The 18,098-nt window shown below is 40.2% G+C and overlaps 2 protein-coding genes across 2 annotated transcripts; both read right to left on the bottom strand.

The window, feature by feature from the left end:
• Nucleotides 1–500: 500 nt before the first annotated feature.
• Nucleotides 501–4,896, bottom strand: LOC128381810 (microfibril-associated glycoprotein 4-like). Its single transcript, XM_053341843.1, has 7 exons — nucleotides 4,888–4,896; nucleotides 4,302–4,320; nucleotides 3,385–3,530; nucleotides 1,801–1,839; nucleotides 1,617–1,713; nucleotides 1,363–1,530; nucleotides 501–867 (listed from the first exon to the last, which is right to left on the bottom strand). The coding sequence occupies exons 1-7, from the start codon at nucleotides 4,894–4,896 to the stop codon at nucleotides 611–613; spliced, it is 735 nt and encodes a 244-aa protein (XP_053197818.1). The 3' UTR covers nucleotides 501–610.
• Nucleotides 4,897–7,845: 2,949 nt separating this feature from the next.
• Nucleotides 7,846–17,956, bottom strand: LOC128381809 (microfibril-associated glycoprotein 4-like). The gene is made up of 9 exons (XM_053341842.1): nucleotides 17,848–17,956; nucleotides 16,967–16,975; nucleotides 16,767–16,839; nucleotides 16,354–16,468; nucleotides 10,722–10,877; nucleotides 9,656–9,694; nucleotides 9,472–9,568; nucleotides 9,218–9,385; nucleotides 7,846–8,209 (listed from the first exon to the last, which is right to left on the bottom strand). Exons 1-9 carry the CDS (start codon nucleotides 17,954–17,956, stop codon nucleotides 7,956–7,958), a joined length of 1,020 nt encoding a protein of 339 aa, XP_053197817.1. The 3' UTR covers nucleotides 7,846–7,955.
• Nucleotides 17,957–18,098: the final 142 nt, after the last annotated feature.

The following is an 18,098-nucleotide window of genomic DNA, read 5'->3' as shown; positions in this document are numbered from 1 at the left end:
GTGTGTGTGTGAGAGAGAGAGAGAGAGAGAGAGAGAGAGAGAGAGAGAGAGAGAAAATGTATATAAATCAGAACATTTATAACAGCTACAGTTTCTTCTGATGAACAGTTATAGTGAATTCTTCCAAAGACTGAATAAATAAATTATGACAAATCAAAGTTGGTCTTCATGATCTATCATTTCTTTTCACTTTAATTTGCTGTGTGTAACAATGAAAAGCATTAAACATAGAGAACAGGCAATAAATAAGAACAGAGATTCATTATTTATCTTTAGTGCTGGATCGAGTGGTGTTATTGTGTCTGTCAGGATATCTGATCAGTCGTTTCTATTTTCAATTTAAAAAAATCTTTTTAGTTTTGCATTTTGAAGTTTCTAATTTCATGATGGGAAAAAATAATTAATTCTTGAACATCTTTTTTTATTTTTTCCTTCATTTCCATAATTCATTGTTTGATACAAGACTTTACACCCAGCAGCTGCTCAAACTCCACTCTGACTTTTATTGATGCTGGAAATATTTATTTGATTTATATGTGAGGTTACAGATTAGATCAGAGAGAAAGAAAGAAAGAGATCAACAGATATTCTGTTTGTTCGTTCTGGAGAATTACTGCACAGGACGAATCTTCATGCTGATGGTCTTCAGGGAGTAGTTATAACCCTTCCACGTGGACCACTCCACTCCTATGTAGTTGATGGTGGCATCAGCCCCCCAGCGATAAACTGCGTTGGGGTTTGTATTGTGACAGCCGCCGTGGTACCAGAACGCCCCCAGGTACAGTCTGGCACAGTTTTTGCTGTAGGAGTCCTGGTCTTTGTCGAAGGTGGAGAACTTCTGTCTGCTGTGAGGACTCAGGGAGTCTCCTACAGAAACACAAGAAAACAACAAGTGTATGATCACAACACTGCTGCTAATGACACCATATTATATAATGTTATATAACTATTAACACTACAACTGTCACTACTAATACAGTACTACTGCTATGGCCACCACTTGTACAAATACTTCCAGTACTATTAGTACTGCATCTGCTGCTGCTACTGTAACATAACAACATGCAGTATGTCATGTAGACAAGAACTGTAAAAGGTTGAAGGGATAAAAACACCTGAAACCTGCTGGGGCTCATTTACATTTTCTCTTTAAATATGTTTATAAAAACCAACGCTTCATGTAATTAATAAAACATGAGCAGAACACAGATTTGTTGTTGCTGAGTTGAAAATCTTTGTGAATCTGTCTTTAGCTGAAGGAATCACACAAACAATCCAATATAAGGACAGAAATCCTCAGTGTCTCCATGTGGAAACCAAACATCAGACAAACAGAAGTACTAACTGCTAACAGTAACTGACCTGCTCCTCCATTATTGAATCCAGACACATGCAGTCTGTATCCGTACGTCTCTGATTCGATGGAGAATGAGGAGTAACGAGCAAACACTTTGTTCCCACTGAAGTCCTCCATGTCGACACGAAGCTCAACCTTTTTCCTCCGAGTCAGATGGAAGAGACTCTCCAGGCCTGAAAACACACAAACATGAAGTCACGTCAGAGTTTGTTTGTTTTAATGAACAGAGAGTTTCATGAAGTCACATGACTGTTCTCACCCAGCCAGTACTCTCCAGCAGCGCTACCAAAGCCCTTCTTGTAGTGATCCCAGGGCCTGTAGAAGTTCACCGAGCCGTCCATCCTCCTCTGGAACACCTGGGGGTTATTATGACGGTCAAACAGGAAGTGTTCATACTGAAAACCACTCAGATGTGACTTGATGACTTCTGTTCAAAAACTCACCGTCCAGCCTCCTCCTGCTGAGTCCATGTCACAGTACACCTACACACAAACACACTCATTAGTAAATATGATCCTTTACTAAAACTATATTCAATCAATCAGCAGCTGCCACGTCTTGAGTCTGAAGCACCTTAAAGTGTCACTGACAGCTGCTAGCTGCTCCAACTGACTCCTATTCAACAAGTCTCAACTTCTCTCTAGAAATACTGAGTCAGTCATTGTTTTCAACGAGTCATTCTGGTCTCAATCTCTAAATTCAGGCCCTCTAATAAGTGTGCTGGTGGTCATTTAAAAAAATATTACTTTTAATAAGATGCAACCTCAAAGAAATCTATTAGTGTGTCTCAGAGCCTCCAGTGTTGTTGTTCAGTGGAGGAGAGATACACCAGCTTCAGCAGCATCAGATTGCATCGTAAAGTCCACGTCAGTGAACCCAACTCATAGTAAAACATAAAGCTCGTCTCCAGAGTGTCAGGAGTAGGAATAATATGTCTGTTTCCCAGTCACAGTTTCTGTGTTGACTTCTGTCTGCTGACACTAACAAACAATTTTATAATTTTTAAGGCAAAGTACTGTTTCAAAATGATATAATCCTGTTTGTCAGGTTCATCAATGATGAAGTGATCTGAAGTCTATGTATAGACTGTTAACATTTAGACAATGTTTAGACTCATCCTTACTTCATTGGACTCAGTAGTAGTATTTCCTTGATATGATTGGTCTGAAATGTACCTCCCTCCTTGATTAATCCCTAGTTGATGTGTTTTTAAACAAAGGATTTCAGATAGTTATACTAAAATGAGTTTTTTAAATGCAGAAAAAATGCATATGGAATGTCAAATTCACTTTGTCTAAATGATTAAATAAGGCATGTGCTGATAAAACTATTTGATTCCTATCAAGCTTTGATTTGAAGTGTCATTACTGAGTCAAATGTATGAAATTTGTCCCGTGGAGCCAAAATGGTCCAAAAAGCTTGTTAGCATGCAGAATGCAAACAAAAGCAACATGTGCAGAATGCCAACAATACTCTCCAGTATGCATCTGACCAGTCTACCTCACCTACTGTGTCCCACAATGCAAAGCACTGGAATATCAGAAGAACTGACTGAGTGATGAAGTTATACCATTGGTTGGCCGAATGCCGCCACTTCCTGTATCTGTTTCAAATTAAAAGCAGTTAAATCTTTGGTAAAATCAAGAAGACCACAAGATGCTGCTTGGTAGCAGTGATTACTGAACTGTGAATACAGACACTGATGAGTTTTGATTCAAACAGACTCTAGGACTCTTTCACATGAAAACACTCACACACACCTACATTTCTTTTCTTGCTTGATTTAATACAACTATTGAAAACTGAACTGAGTTGTGGTCCGTCGTAACTCTGACTGGCACCGCTCTTCATTTAAAAGTGTCAGAATTACCAAGTTTATATAAAGTCTGTGTATCCAACCAGTAACAGGACTACCTCCAGTTATATCTGCTGGTTTAGTAGAATCAACTTGAACTGTCTTCACATGGTGATGGACTCATCTTTGAACCAACATCTTCTAACTGTATCCCAGAGAGGATGAAGTGTACCTGGACAGCAGACGTGGCTCCGATGGGATTGATGGTGTACACTCCACTGGGCCGGCTTTTATCATTGTTACGGATGTCACTGCAGTCCAGCGGGAGATACAGACGGTAGCTGCAGGTCAACGCTGGAGCCAGGAGGAGGAGGAAGACTGAAACCAGCTGCAACAGAAACACAACAGCACACATGAAACAGAAGATGTTAAAGAACAGTTCAGTTCATATGAGCAGTGAGAGAGGTTGTCCTCTCTGTAATCATTCCTCCTGTTCATACTGACTATTAAAAGATCTCCTTCAAATGTGCTTCCAGTGTTCAGTGATGAAGGACTGTATCACAGTGAGTCACACAGTCATTTAAAGTAGATGATCAGCTTCTATTGAGCTTCAGCAGTCTGAGTTAGTCATATCAAGTGATATCTGACACATTTACAGTCTGTTTAGCAGTAAATTCCTTCTTAGCGTTTCCTGTTGAGCTGTGGTGGAAGTATAGTAACAAAAAGACTTTGGTACTAAAAACACTGTAACGTTGAAACATAGAAGATGAAGACTTGACTCATTTGGATGCTGAAGCTTCATATTAGCTTCACATCAACTTTTAAATCCATGTTTCCACAGAATGAGGACTGTGGATTTAGTCCTCCATCACTTCCATTGCAAACATTATGAAGGGATCTAATGGTCAGTATGAACAGGAGGAATGATTACACACAGAACAATTGCTTCAGTGTTCATTTAGGCTCCTGACTGCTGGTTTAAAATGCTTTCAAAATTGTGAACCCGTACTTTAAGCAACTATTTCTGCTCATAAATGTCCTTAAAATCAAAATTGAAATGATTATGGATCCCTAGTCAACACATCCTCTAACAAACTGAAATGCCTGATCAGCATGAATTCAGTCAGGTGTATAAAGTCTCAAACTTACCTTCATCGTCAGAGTTCTGCTGAGGTGATGTGAAGAAAATCTTGATATCACTCAGTCTGTATGCTCTGATGTGTCTGAGCTGTATTTATATCCCAAAGATTCTACCTAATCCTACCTAACCACTCCTCATGCCTGAATCTCACCAGTGTGAGCAGGTAGTGGGCGTGTTGTCTGGCAGACAATGGCAGGTGTGCTGTGTGTCTTGTCTCTGGGTTTGTGGGTGGAGACTAAAGAATAGACTTCAGGCTGGCAGAGTTTACAGATCACTGATAATAATTATAACTGATGTTTTAACAATAAAGAATGAAATTAAAAGAGGGGGCCTGGGACTTCCAGATATGCAGTTATATTACTGGGCTGCCCAAGTAAGACCATTGTTCTACTGGTCTGAAGATGAAGAGACCCTCTCCTGGACACAAATAGAAAAACCCATCCTAAATATAAAAGATTTATCGCATATCCCGTATTGTTTTAATAACAAAACTCTAAAGAAATACACAGACAACCCGATTATTATTCACTCAGTTAATATTTGGAGCAAAATTAACCGTTATATAGGGCAAGTCACCTCCTTATCTCCACTTACCCCTATCATGTCTAACCCATCCTTAGATTTTGTGCAGAAGGACCTGGGCTTTAAAGTGTGGGCCCAGAAGAATATCATCAAGATTGACGACCTATATGATGGTAACACTTTAAAGTCATTTCAGCAGTTGAGAGACTCCCACACATTACCAGTCATAGAATTTTACCCAGTTTGGGTCAATATGCATTATTAGGTCAATGTTACTTTGTACCAATTTATTTTACACACAACATGTTCAAGCTTTGGCTATATATTGTCACAAATCTATTGTTTCTTCTAGCAGCAGGGGAGCTATGTAAGGCTGCTCTTTGTAGACCAGCTCTGCATTTAACACCATCCAGACTCTACTTCCTGAAGATCCTCAGGAAGAACCACCTGACACAGGAACTGCTTGTGTCCGTCTACCGCTGCTCCATAGAGAGCGTACTGATCTACTGCATCTGTGTGTGGTTTGCCAGCTGCACAGTAGCAGACAGGAAAAGTCTCCAGAGGGTCGTCACCACCGCCCAGGTTTGCCCTCTCCCCTCTCTGGAAGATCTCTACAGCTCCCACTGTCTCAAAAAAAACCCACAGCATCCTCAAGGACCCATACCACCTGTGACACAATCTGTTTGACTTGCTGCCCTCAGGCAGATGTTATAGGTCAATAAAAACACAGACAAACAGATTGAAAAACTGTTTTTATGCAGTTTGGTTCGTTTTCGTTGGTGTGAAAGCATCAATCACACTCGGGTGCGCACTAAATCAAGCGGACCGAGACCTCCAAAAAAAGGTGGTCTCGGTCCACTTGACTCTGCACCAAATGCCGACCTACCGGAAGATGAGGGAACATCAATCTGTTACTTTTACTGTTAATTTTAACTATCTAACAATGACAGGGACGACTACCCTTCCAGTCTGAATACAAGGACTTCAATAGGGAAAAATCTATGGATTGACCATTCGCACTCCAGAGCAAAACACAGGACTGTTTTTTTTTGGATGAACTTATTGTCAGCAGTCAACAGGACAACATCATTTGTTTGTACTTTCCAAAACTGTTTCAAATCACTGTTCAAAATAATAGTGTTAATAATGCCACAACACTGTGGGTAAGGTCACTTTGGCAGTCATTCATTTTATTATGTCTCCAGGAAGAAGATTACCAGGTGACGGTAAGGCTGACATTTCTGTATCCTCATTCGCATGCATCAGTGTTGTTTTGTATGAATCATTGCCAACACTGTCTGTGCCAGCATCTGTACTTCAATAACAAGAATAGTGAGAAACCCTGAATGTGTGAAACTCCACAGGTTAGTATAACTCATATGAACCAAGACAACAGGACAAAGTGAAGCTATTGTAAACAAGGCTGGTATATGCTTCTATACTTCAGAAATAAGTGTGGAAAAAGTTATTATCATTATTATTATTATTATTATCATAAAGCAAAAATATGGTTTATGATGCAGCTAGTAAATTTGTGAGGTAAACGAGGTGAATCAAAAAGGATTGTGAAGGATTGTTAAGACTGATGTTTCTGATGTCTGATTAAAGACAGAAACTGCTGTCAAAACATGAATGAGGATGTAATTAGAAAAAAATAATTCTGTTTGTTTGTGTCTGGCAGTAAATCAAGAATGTGTTTGTACTACATTCTGATGGTAAGTGGGGAAAACAAGCTCAGTGTGTGACATTATTAGTTTCCTTGTACCTGTTGGGTGTTGTGTTGCAGACACCTTAAACTCTGCTTCATCGGTCCTGTGTGTGTGCAGGCTGCTGTTTCCTCATTAAATCACTGATGAAAAATGACTCGTATTCACTCATATCAAAGTACAAATGTTTGCTGAGGCTTTCCTTCTTAATCTTAAAATAATGATTAGGTTAAATACCCTGCAGTTGGTACCAGAGTTTACGCTAGACTGTTTTTATGGCCGGTAATATTCCAGAATTCGGGCCGTACAGAACAACAACATATGTTTAATACAGCACAGAGCTCCCTAAGGTCACATGGTTAAAAAAAAAAACTCAATGCGCATCTGTGCACACGGATTACCTGCATGACTGTAGTGACCTCAGTTGGTTTAGCTTTGATTCAACACATTCATTTTATTAAAAAGTTATTAAAAGAATGAATTCTAAATTGACCTTTTGAACTGAGCATAGACTACAACGATAAAATAAAACAAATAGCCGCAATGTTATTAATTAAGTCTCCGTGTGCGCTGTGATTGGTCAGAGGAGCTCTGTACAAGCAGCTGCTGTGAGCGAGGACAGAGACTTGGATGAGGTGAGGACATTTATATTAGTTTGATAAAGTTAAATGTGAAGTAGGTTTGCTGTTGGCTTCCTGACTTACTTTAAAAAAGACAAGAGATAGAAAGTCAGAGAGCGAGAGAGCGGTGGTCTAGTGAGAATGAATGACAAAGACAGAGAGAGAGAGAGAGAGAGAGAGAGAGAGAGAGAGAGAGGAGATTAATCAAAAAGGCTTGTGAAGGATTGTTAAGACTGATGTTTCTGATGTCTGATTCAAGACAGAAACTGCTGTCAAAACAGGAATGAGGATGTAATTAGAAAAAACAATAATTCTGTTTGTGTCTGGCAGTTAATCAAGAATGTATTTGTACTACATCCTGATGGTAAGTGTTCCCCACAAACAATGCGACGCAACGAGGAGGTAAACATGGGAGCTGAGGTGGTTGCTGTATTTCAGGTTTGTGTGTTTGTGTACTTGGCAGTGGGTACTTTTTTCCGGCGGTGGATGCTTTCTACTACTATTCTTCTTCTGTTGGGTTTTAAAAATGCAGCTTATTTTGACACTTTCTGTTGATGTCACTTCCCACTTTGAGTACACCTAATCAGGACCGAGTCAACCCCACCCAGGAGTTTTTCGAAAGCACAATATGTAATTTGTGCCATTAGCTGTTTGACACAAGACTTTACACCCAGCAGCTGCTCACACACACACTCCACTCTGACTTTTATTGATGCTGGAAATCTTTATTTGATTTATATGTGAGGTTACAGATTAGATCAGAGAGAAAGAAAGAAAGAGATCAACAGATATTCTGTTTGTTCGTTCTGGAGAATTACTGCACAGGACGAATCTTCATGCTGATGGTCTTCAGGGAGTAGTTAACACCCTTCCAGCGGTGCCACTCCACTCCAACAGCATCGATAGTGGCATCAGCCCCCCAGCGATAAACCCCGTTAGGGTTTGAATCGTGACAGTTGTCGTACCAGAACGCCCCCAGGTACAGTCTGGCACAGTTTCTGCTGACGGGGTCCTGGTCTTTGTCGAAGGTGGAGAACTTCTGTCCGTTGTGATAACTCAGGGAGTCTCCTACAGAACACAAGAAAACAAGAAGTGTATGATCACATGTTACAACCCAGCTCGTTGAAGGAAATGTAACATAAAAAACAGATGTTAAAGGTTTAAACAAAATTATTTATTAACCAAAGATTTACAAGAAACAAGAGAGCTAACAACAAAACAGAAAGGAAATCTACCAAACCTCTATGAACAGTCTCTATAAAAATACAAAAGGTGAGCAGGACCCCTACTCCTAGTGAGCTAGTACAAAATAAAGAGCTAATGATGGTGTGTGTCAGTAAACTAAGCTTGGCCAACAGGTGACAATTCACGGTATCAAAACCTAGCAGCCCTGAGTGTCGGGCCGCAGAGCATTTAAAAGCTCATGCTCTAATTGGAGCTAGGGATTGGAGCAGTTCCACCGACGCCGCACCAATCAGGAACACGAGTTGGAGCTGGAGGAATGGGAGGAGTCAGGACCGGAGATTGGCTAGGCTGGAAAGGAAGAAACTAAACAAAAATAAGAACACAGAGAGAGCCCAAACACACCCAATACACACTTCTAGAGGGCCGTGACATCACAACACTGCTGCTAATGACACCATATTATCTAATGTTATATAACTATTAACACTACTACTGTCACTACTAATACAGTACTACTGCTATGGCCACCACTTGTACAAATACTTCCAGTACTACTAGTACTGCATCTGCTGCTGCTACTGTAACATAACAACATGCAGTATGTCATGTAGACAAGAACTGTAAAAGGTTGAAGGGATAAAAACACCAGAAACCTGCTGGGGCTCATTTACATTTGTCCTTTAAATGTGTTTATAAAAACCAACTTCATGTAATTAATAAAACATGAGCAGAACACAGATTTGTTGTTACTGAGTTGAAAATCTTTGTGAATCTGTCTTTAGCTGAAGGAATCACACAAATAATCCAATATAAGGACAGAAATCGTCAGTGTCTCCATGTGGAAACCAAACATCAGACAAACAGAAGTACTAACTGCTAACAGTAACTGACCTGCTCCTCCATCAGTGAATCCAGACACATGCAGTCTGTATCCGTGGGACTCTGGGTCGATGGAGAACGAGGAGTAACGAGCAAACACTTTGTTCCCACTGAAGTCCTCCATGTCGACCAGCAGCTCGACCTTTTTCCTCCGAGTCAGATGGAAGAGACGCTCCAGGCCTGAAAACACACAAACATGAAGTCACGTCAGAGTTTGTTTGTTTTAATGAACAGAGAGTTTCATGAAGTCACATGACTGTTCTCACCCAGCCAGTACTCTCCAGCAGCGCTACCAAAGCCCTTCTTGTAGTGATCCCAGGGCCTGTAGAAGTTCACCGAGCCGTCCATCCTCCTCTGGAACACCTGGGGGTTATTATGACGGTCAAACAGGAAGTGTTCATACTGAAAACCACTCAGCTGTGACTTGATGACTTCTGTTCAAAAACTCACCGTCCAGCCTCCTCCATCTGAGTCCATGTCACAGTACACCTACACACAAACACACTCATTAGTAAATATGATCCTTTACTAAAACCATATTCAACCAATCAGCAGCTGCCACGTCTTGAGTCTGAAGCACCTTAAAGTGTCACTGACAGCTGCTAGCTGCTCCAACTGACTCCTATTCAACAAGTCTCAACTTCTCTCTAGAAATACTGAGTCAGTCATTGTTTTCAATGAGTCATTCTGGTCTCAATCTCTAAATTCAGGTCCTCTAATAAGTGTGCTGGTGGTTATTTTGGAAATTATTGCCCCATTAAATGACCAGTGTGTAAGATTAAGGGGACGTATTGTCAGACATTGATTATAATATTCATAATAATGTTTTTATTAGTGTATCAAAACCTGAAAATAAGAATTGTCGTGATGTTAGCATAGAATGAACCTCTATATCTACAGAGGTCCTCTTCCACAGAGCCTACCATGTTTCTACAGGAGCCCAGAACAGACAAACCAAACACTGGATTGTTATGACCTGACTCAAGTGGCCACAACAAAAGGGAGACACACCATGTTAAAAAACGACAGATTCAAAATCTTGTTATTATCCATTGTGTTAAATCTTCATCTGAAACCCTAACCCAAATAAATGTAGTGGAGTAGAAAGAACAATATTTCCCTCTGACATTTAGAAAGTAGCATCACATGGAAATACTACAGTAAAGTACAAGTACCTCAAACTGTACTACAGTAAAGTACTAGTACCTCTAAACTGTACTTAAGTACAGTACTTGAGTAAATGTACTGAGTAACTTTCCACCACTGTGTGACAGTGTGAGGGTTCATGTGTAGTTTGTGTCCTGCTGAAAGCTCAGACATACAGTCAGTCTGTGGATACAACTAGATGGAACTAATAGACAACAGAGACATCTAGTGGTGGAACATGTTCATTTCAACAGAGCCTCCAGTTATATCTGCTGGTTTAGTAGAATCCAACTGAACTGTCTTCACATGGTGATGGACTCATCTTTGAACCAACATCTTCTAACTGTGTCCCAGAGAGGATGAAGTGTACCTGGACAGCAGACGTGGCTCCGATGGGATAGATGGTGTACACTCCACTGAGTTGGCTGTTGTCATTGTTATGGATGTCACTGCAGTCCAGCGGGAGGACGAGAGGTAAGCAGCAGGTCAACGCTGGAGCCAGGAGGAGGAGGAAGACTGAAACCAGCTGCAACAGAAACACAGCAGCTCACACAAAATAAACTAAAACTAAACTCAAAAGAAGATTCACGTCCAATTTTGTTGAAACAACTGACTGTAATTTGGGATTTTTGGGATTTTTAAAACAGAATCACAGAGTGAAATTTTAAAGGTGCAGAGAAAATACAGAAAATTAAGTTGTAGAAACTCTTTTATCACCACAGACATTTGTTCATATTAATTCAGTCAGATGTATAAAGTCACAAACTTACCTTCATCATCAGAGTTCTGCTGAGAGGATCTGATGAAAATCTTGATGTCAGTCAGTCTGGATGCTCTGATGTGTCTGAACTGTATTTATATCACAAATATTAATAAATGACTGAACAGCTGCTGCTTCACACTGATAAAACTATTTTCTGAACTAGTGGAAACATGATGTCTTTGAGTGTGTGTGTTCCTGTTAACATGACTTGTGTGTGTGTTCCCAAACCTGACATCCACCTACATTGTGGGGACTCTGCTCCATTACTGGGACAAAAGAGACTCTTCTCACAATGTTAACTGTTTACCACGAGGTTAAGATCTGTAGGGTTAAGGTTAGCATTAGGCATTAGGTCATTAGGTCAGACCTGGCTGAAAGTAGTCCACCAGTTCATCTCCTCTGACACCAACATATTCCATGGCTGTGTCTCAAATGGCGCACTTGCACACTTCAAGCACTATGTTTTAGGGCATAGTGCGTTCACACTGAAGAACGAGCGAAAACTCAGTGCTCTGAAAGTACCCGGATGGTGCACTCATAACGGACAAAAAATCCAGTGTGAGATGATGGACACTACTCACACTAAACGGACGCCATTTTGCCTACGTAGCGGAAGGGGAGGGACTTTTTGCCCAGTTTTCAGATGTCAATAATGTCAATATTTTCGCGGGTCGGAGAATCGCGATCAAATGTTAGCCCGTCACTTCCGCTAAGTGCTAAACGCCAGTGCTCCATTTGAGACAATACTTACCCACGACAGTGTGCACTACAGAGGTAAGTGCTCAGTGCGCACTCTGCACTACATTCTGGTGCACTCACGTAAGTGCTCCATTTGAGACACAGTCCCTGTCTTCTTAGCTGTGGATTCCTGTGCTTTAGAGACCCTTACCTGGTCAACATGTCAGTCTACCTGTCCCCAACTGAACTATTGTGTGTGTGAGCGTATTCACCTCGCTCCACTCATCCACTGGTCGGTTTGGCTTCCCCAGTCTGAGCCCTCTGACTCTTCCCAAGCCCACAGACACTCTTTACCTGAACATTGCACTGAACATTGTTGCTACTCATCTGTTTGCCTCTGAACCTTGTTTTTACTATTATTGTTTTTATTGCTTGTGTATTTATTAATTATTGTTTTTTATTCTTTTCATTTATGCTTTTTTACTGTCTGCTTTACTGCTGCAATATTGTACATTTCCCCATCATGGGACTAATAAAGGAATTTATTATCTTATCTTAACCTGCTGAAGCTGACATTTAAAGTCATTACCAACTAATCCTGTTATCTGGTGTACTGAATTTGGGTCCAACACACACCTGTTACAGTGAGGGTTCCCAACTCCTCACTGATCATCTAAACACCTTGAAGAGAGAGGATCAGATGAGGAACCCTCCATCTCCTGCATGGTCACTAAACCAGATCACTGACCAAAACCACATTTTATCCTTCAAACTAGAAGATAAAGCAAGATAGAAAGACCGATTCATACCCCAGTGTGAATGGATGATACCTCTTGGATAAACCTTCACCATTGGCTTTCATAACTCACCTTTGAGAGCCAATCACACACAGAGATTAGCTGTCATTGACTCTAATCTTATTGTGAACTCTGACTTTTAGGACATAAATGATTTACTAAACAACTGTTCAAAGGGCAAACAACAATAAGTAACAGGACAAATATTTATCAGAACACACACAATAAATTAGTTTCTTATCTGAGACTCTGTGGTTCCTGGTTGCTGACTGTTTTTCTTGTCTTTCTTTCTACAGTGCCAGTTGAAAGCTTGCATTGTGGTAGTGTGAAGATGTGATTTAGAACAATAGGAAACCTCAAAATATTGAGTCATGAGTTAAGGATCAAGACTAAGGGAGCATAAACCAGGAGCTCTCCTCCAATGTAAACTTTTGAAATCCTAACCGGCCAACTCATAATTACAAGCTCCAGACTCCAGCTTCTCATCTCTGGACATCAGACTCCATCGTCTGTGAGAAGCAGCCCCAGTGAACAAGCAAGTTAACTGCAAAACCTTCATCAACTTGCTTAAACTTGGTCTTTCATAATTTGTAACTTCAATCAGCAATTCAGGACAAAGCTGCTGTACCTTTAATTTGACTCGCAGCTTCTCAGGTGACACTCATCTCAAATTTTTATCTGATCTCTACAACTACACAACAGATAATGCATGTTTATCATTCACTAGCCATAACCTAGGAACCTCTCAAATGTATAATTAAGATTAATAACATTCATAATTCAAACTGAACTCTTGTTTGGACAGCATTGAACACTGTCTCCTTATTATACCTACTCTAATATCAGTAATGTTTCTGGATGAATGATTTTCAACAATAACTCGTAATTCTATCAAAAAACTATTTGAGAGGACAAATTCTTACAACCTGAATGTCTCGTGTAGACACAGTGAAACTATGTTAAGTGTCTACTATGTTTTACTGTCATGTAAGTTGGTGTTAGCTTCTCTGTCCTCTCCTCTGCTTCATTAGTTGGTAATGTGTATTAAAATCTAGCAAATTCCTGTAAACTTAGCTACTGGCTCAAACTCTCAGGAGTGCCTGATAGTGACTGTAAATATCTGTGTTCTTCATTCTTTATAAACTTCACTCTGTATTTTAATGTCAGGAATATTATTTATTTTACTGACATTTTTGATTTCTTTCAACCAGTAAGTATATTGATGAATACTGTATTTGTATTACTTTCTTCTTCTCTTTCCTTCATTCATCAAATCAGTCAACAAAGCAACATAACACATCACTATAACTACCATCTCTACTGTTATCAGATCATTTAAACACACATACACACAAACATGATGAAAACTGTTGGTTACGTTACCTTTAGATGCTGAAAATAATCTGAATCAAGCCGATGAGTGAGGGTGAAATTAATCTGCAGCTTCAACCAGGAAACCAACCAGGAGACGAATGAACAAGTTACTCACAGCCGGAGGTTTATAAGGTCTGCTGAGTCACAAACAATCTCAATTGTATGTACAGTAATGATCTTTAACCTGGAACAAAAGTCAAATATTAATAGGCAGTATAAATGTTTATCAGTTGGATCATAAAGTATGATGTGTTGTTGCTTTTATTCCAACAAGGAAATAAAAAGTGCTGTTGTAGGCTAAAGATCAATCCCATCCCTGCATCTGGTAGGTTGCACACAGTGTGTTTTTAAATAAATATTCTAATGATAATAGTCCACAATTGTGTGACAATGCATTGATTTTAATCATATAATATCACATTTGCTTGGGGGAGGATCCACAAACCCTCCAACTAAAGCTTCTATGGACCTTTGACCTTGTTATTGTATTTGACTGCTGCAGCTCTAATTATTTTATCAACTGGATACCATCATAAAACATCAACAATCTTATCATGTCAGCAAAATGGTGCACAACAAGAAACACTGCAGCCAGTATTCTATTAAATATCTCAGCTATGGATACATATCCTTCTGGTTTTGTTTTTGTTTTTCACATCACTCGTGGTCGAAGACACGAGTAAACTGTCAGGATGAAACATGAAACAGAAGAAATTCAGGAGTCGATGCTACGATGGACAAAAGTTCAGAGCTTTCGTGTGTGTGTGTGTGTGTGTGTGTGTGTAAGTTAGAATATCTATAATTTAACAGCTATAGTTTCTTCTGATAAAAAGTTATATTATAAGCCCCAGCTGTGACCTCCTGAGTTTCCTTGTCTGTCTTGTCTCCTCCCCTTGTGCTCCTCCCCTGTTTGTCTGTGTTTCCATTGGCAGAGGCAGGGCTCAGTGGTGGAGGTTTGGCACACCTGATACTCACCTCAATCAACAGCTGCAGCATCAAGATCGTTCTGCTACTCATGTGATAACACTCGGCAGAAGAGCGTGTTTTCTTGGTGTCTTTTGCATTGTGTAATTACTTCTATTGTAACCACTCTCTCCTGTTCCCTAAACAGTTTTGCTTACCCCACCTGCTGGTGTCCTGCCTCTGCCCCTTGGATCCTGCTCCCTATGCACTGCCTTCCCAGTTTGGACCTTGCCACACCAACCTTCCCTGGAAGCCTTACCCCAGACCCAGCCACTGCTCCCTCACTGCCCCACTCACCTTGTCATTAAACCCTGCCTTTGAGTTTACCTTCTGTGTGTTTGATCATCTTTGTGGTCTGCTCTGGGGTCCTAATATTTCTGGTTGTGACAGAAATCAATAATTATGAAAAACAGTGTTTTGGGGTTTGTTTTTTTTACAAGCTGTGATCTATCATTACTTTTCACTTTAATTTGCTGTGTGTAACAATGAAAAACATTAAACAGAGAGAACAGACAATAAAATCAAACAGAAAAGGGGAGAAAAACAAAGTACTTACAGCAGTAGTAACTGCATGTTAGAGGAAGAAAATAGAGATTCATTCTTTTACTTTAGTGCTTTAGTGACCTCTTTATAATATAACATCACCTCTGAACTCATGATGAACTAGAACCAACCCCCCCCTCTCTCTCTCTGTCTCTCTGCATAACACATTTTCAAGATATAAAATTTTTATTGTCAAATTTTGCCTTATTGATAACATTTTATCAACTGTGTTCCCAATAGACATTATGAGTCAATTTATGTTGTCAGGTAATTTTTTTCTTTTCTTTTTCACACAACATGTGTTAATTTTAAGGTGACAGATTGTTGTTGTAAACAACTGCTGAAAGCTCAGACATACAGTCAGTCTGTGGATACAACTAGATGGAACTAATAGACAACAGAGACATCTAGTGGTGGAACGTGTTCATTACAGCAGAGTTCAAGCTGCTGTGAGCTCCAATACAAGTCAACTCCATCTGTCATTTGGTTTTTCATCACTTCAGTGATCTCATGTGATGTTTGTGATGTAAGCTGTTAACCTTAAAAAAACAAAAAGAAAGAAAAAAGGTCAATTCATTCAGGCCTTGAACTCACCTTAGGGGGTCCGCGGAGGTACTGCAGGGGGGTCGCGAAAGACATTTTTAAAATATTCCCCTCGCAATCTTTTCCACAAATTGAAATGTCTTTAAATACACATTAACATGAATCCAACACACTGTAGTGAACAGATAAATGGAGGCAGAAGACGTCTTTCAGTCAGCAGTGCACACATTCAGCGACACACAGGAGCTCTTTCAAGCTGGGCTCCGGTTCATTCACAACACCTGTCCCGCCAACGAGGAGGACCCGCCCCCATCGCTGCTGTGCCAATCACGAGGCCGTACCTTGCACATGAATATATGAACCTGTGTAACCCAACTCTCCCGGAAGTTCCTGCAGTCTCCCGCATATTGATAGTGGCTCCCTGACGGCCGCAAATGAGACACAATCTCCCGGAATCTGGAGCGAGCAAGAGCGCGAACTAGAGAGTGACTGCGCGCGTGTGTGTGCATGTGTGTGTGTGTGTAACTATAAATGCAGCGAGTGTGAGAGCAAAGCGTCCTTATAGCTCTGTGTTGCCGCACCCGGACCAGCAACGATCGCGACCCCCCCTCCCCTCTGAACGGACTTCCCTGAAATGACTGTTTTGCAGGTTGGGATGTCTCGTATTATTTGAATATATTACTATTGAATGCACAATAACAAGGTACATTTATGGCACTATAGGACCAGTTTAATATAAAACACAATTTCATACAATATAAGTAGGGGTCCCCGCTCCATCTCTTCATCAGTTTGGGGGTCCTCGGCCTGGAAAACGTTGAAGACCCCTGCAATAGAATATAAAGTACTTTAAAGTGTTGATGCAGTTATTGCACGCGCAGTAAACAGTGTTTCTTTCCAGATGTAATCACACAGAAACACAACTGCAGCTGTCAGATAAATGTACTCTGTTACTTTCCACCACTGAAAATAAGACACAAGGAGATTCTTTAAGTTTAGGAAATAAAACTATATTTGTATCTGACTGTATGTGCTTCTTCACTTTGGCCACCAGGGGGCAGCAGAGGAATAGCAGCGCTTTAGCATAAATCCAGATAGATAAAACAGGTGATGGTTTCAAGTGTGACCAAACATTCATTCACACAAAGAGATGACAAACTGTACCTCACTGACAATGTTGATTTTATGTGCAAGGAAGATAATCAGACTGTTTTTCTTCTGATTATTTGATAAACATTTCATCACAACTCAATTATTAACCCTTACATACGCTTCAGGGTCACATTTGAGCCATTTTTGCATTTTAGAGCTATAAAAAAACACTGTACACATATAAGAAAAATACAATAAATACATTAAAATATAATTTAAAAAATAGAGTTGTAAATGTTTCTGAATATTGATATTGTTAAATTGTAATAATTAATTATGAATATACTCTGGTTTTAAAAAGATTTTAGAGTTTATAAAATCATGAAGGAAAACACATTTTTGGTGATAATTTAGGAAAAAAAAGATTTGTGAATAAAAATATTTTATATAATAATGATAATTTAATTTAAAGTTGATCTTTCCACTCATCATGTATTTGGACATTTTTAACAGGTTGTTTTAAATGTTCTTTAATGATGACGTCACGCAAAGAGTGACACAGCCCTGCCCACGTCATGACGGACGTCTGCGGCGTCAAATCCAAGCTCCAAGTTGCCCTAGCAACTCCACGGATGGACCAAACAGAGGGAAGCCATCTCTCCTCCCCTCCTCCCCCACATCAACCAGCTGACACCACCGCCGATGGAGCAGGGAGGCGGAGGAGGGATGGCCAGAGATCCCACAACTCTTCCCTCTCACTCCGGACTCCACGAACCGAGCTGAGGTGATGACACAGAACACTTGTAGCTCCCTGGGCACAATCTGAGCCACATATTTCACACCTGACAACATTATCCTTTACTTTCTGGAAGTTTTTAAACCACGCTGGACTCTTGTGTCAATCTGTTTTCTGCCTCTTCTCCGGGTCTCAGACTGGGCAGTGAAACTCAAGCTCCTTCTCTCCAGCTACGCTCATCAACTCCTCCTGGAGGAT

This window comes from Scomber japonicus, chromosome 20 (genome assembly GCF_027409825.1).
Source record: "Scomber japonicus isolate fScoJap1 chromosome 20, fScoJap1.pri, whole genome shotgun sequence".
Classification (NCBI taxonomy): Eukaryota; Metazoa; Chordata; class Actinopteri; order Scombriformes; family Scombridae; genus Scomber; species Scomber japonicus.
The sequence above is the reverse complement of the archived record's forward strand: the minus strand, read 5'-3'. Positions and strand labels throughout refer to the sequence as shown.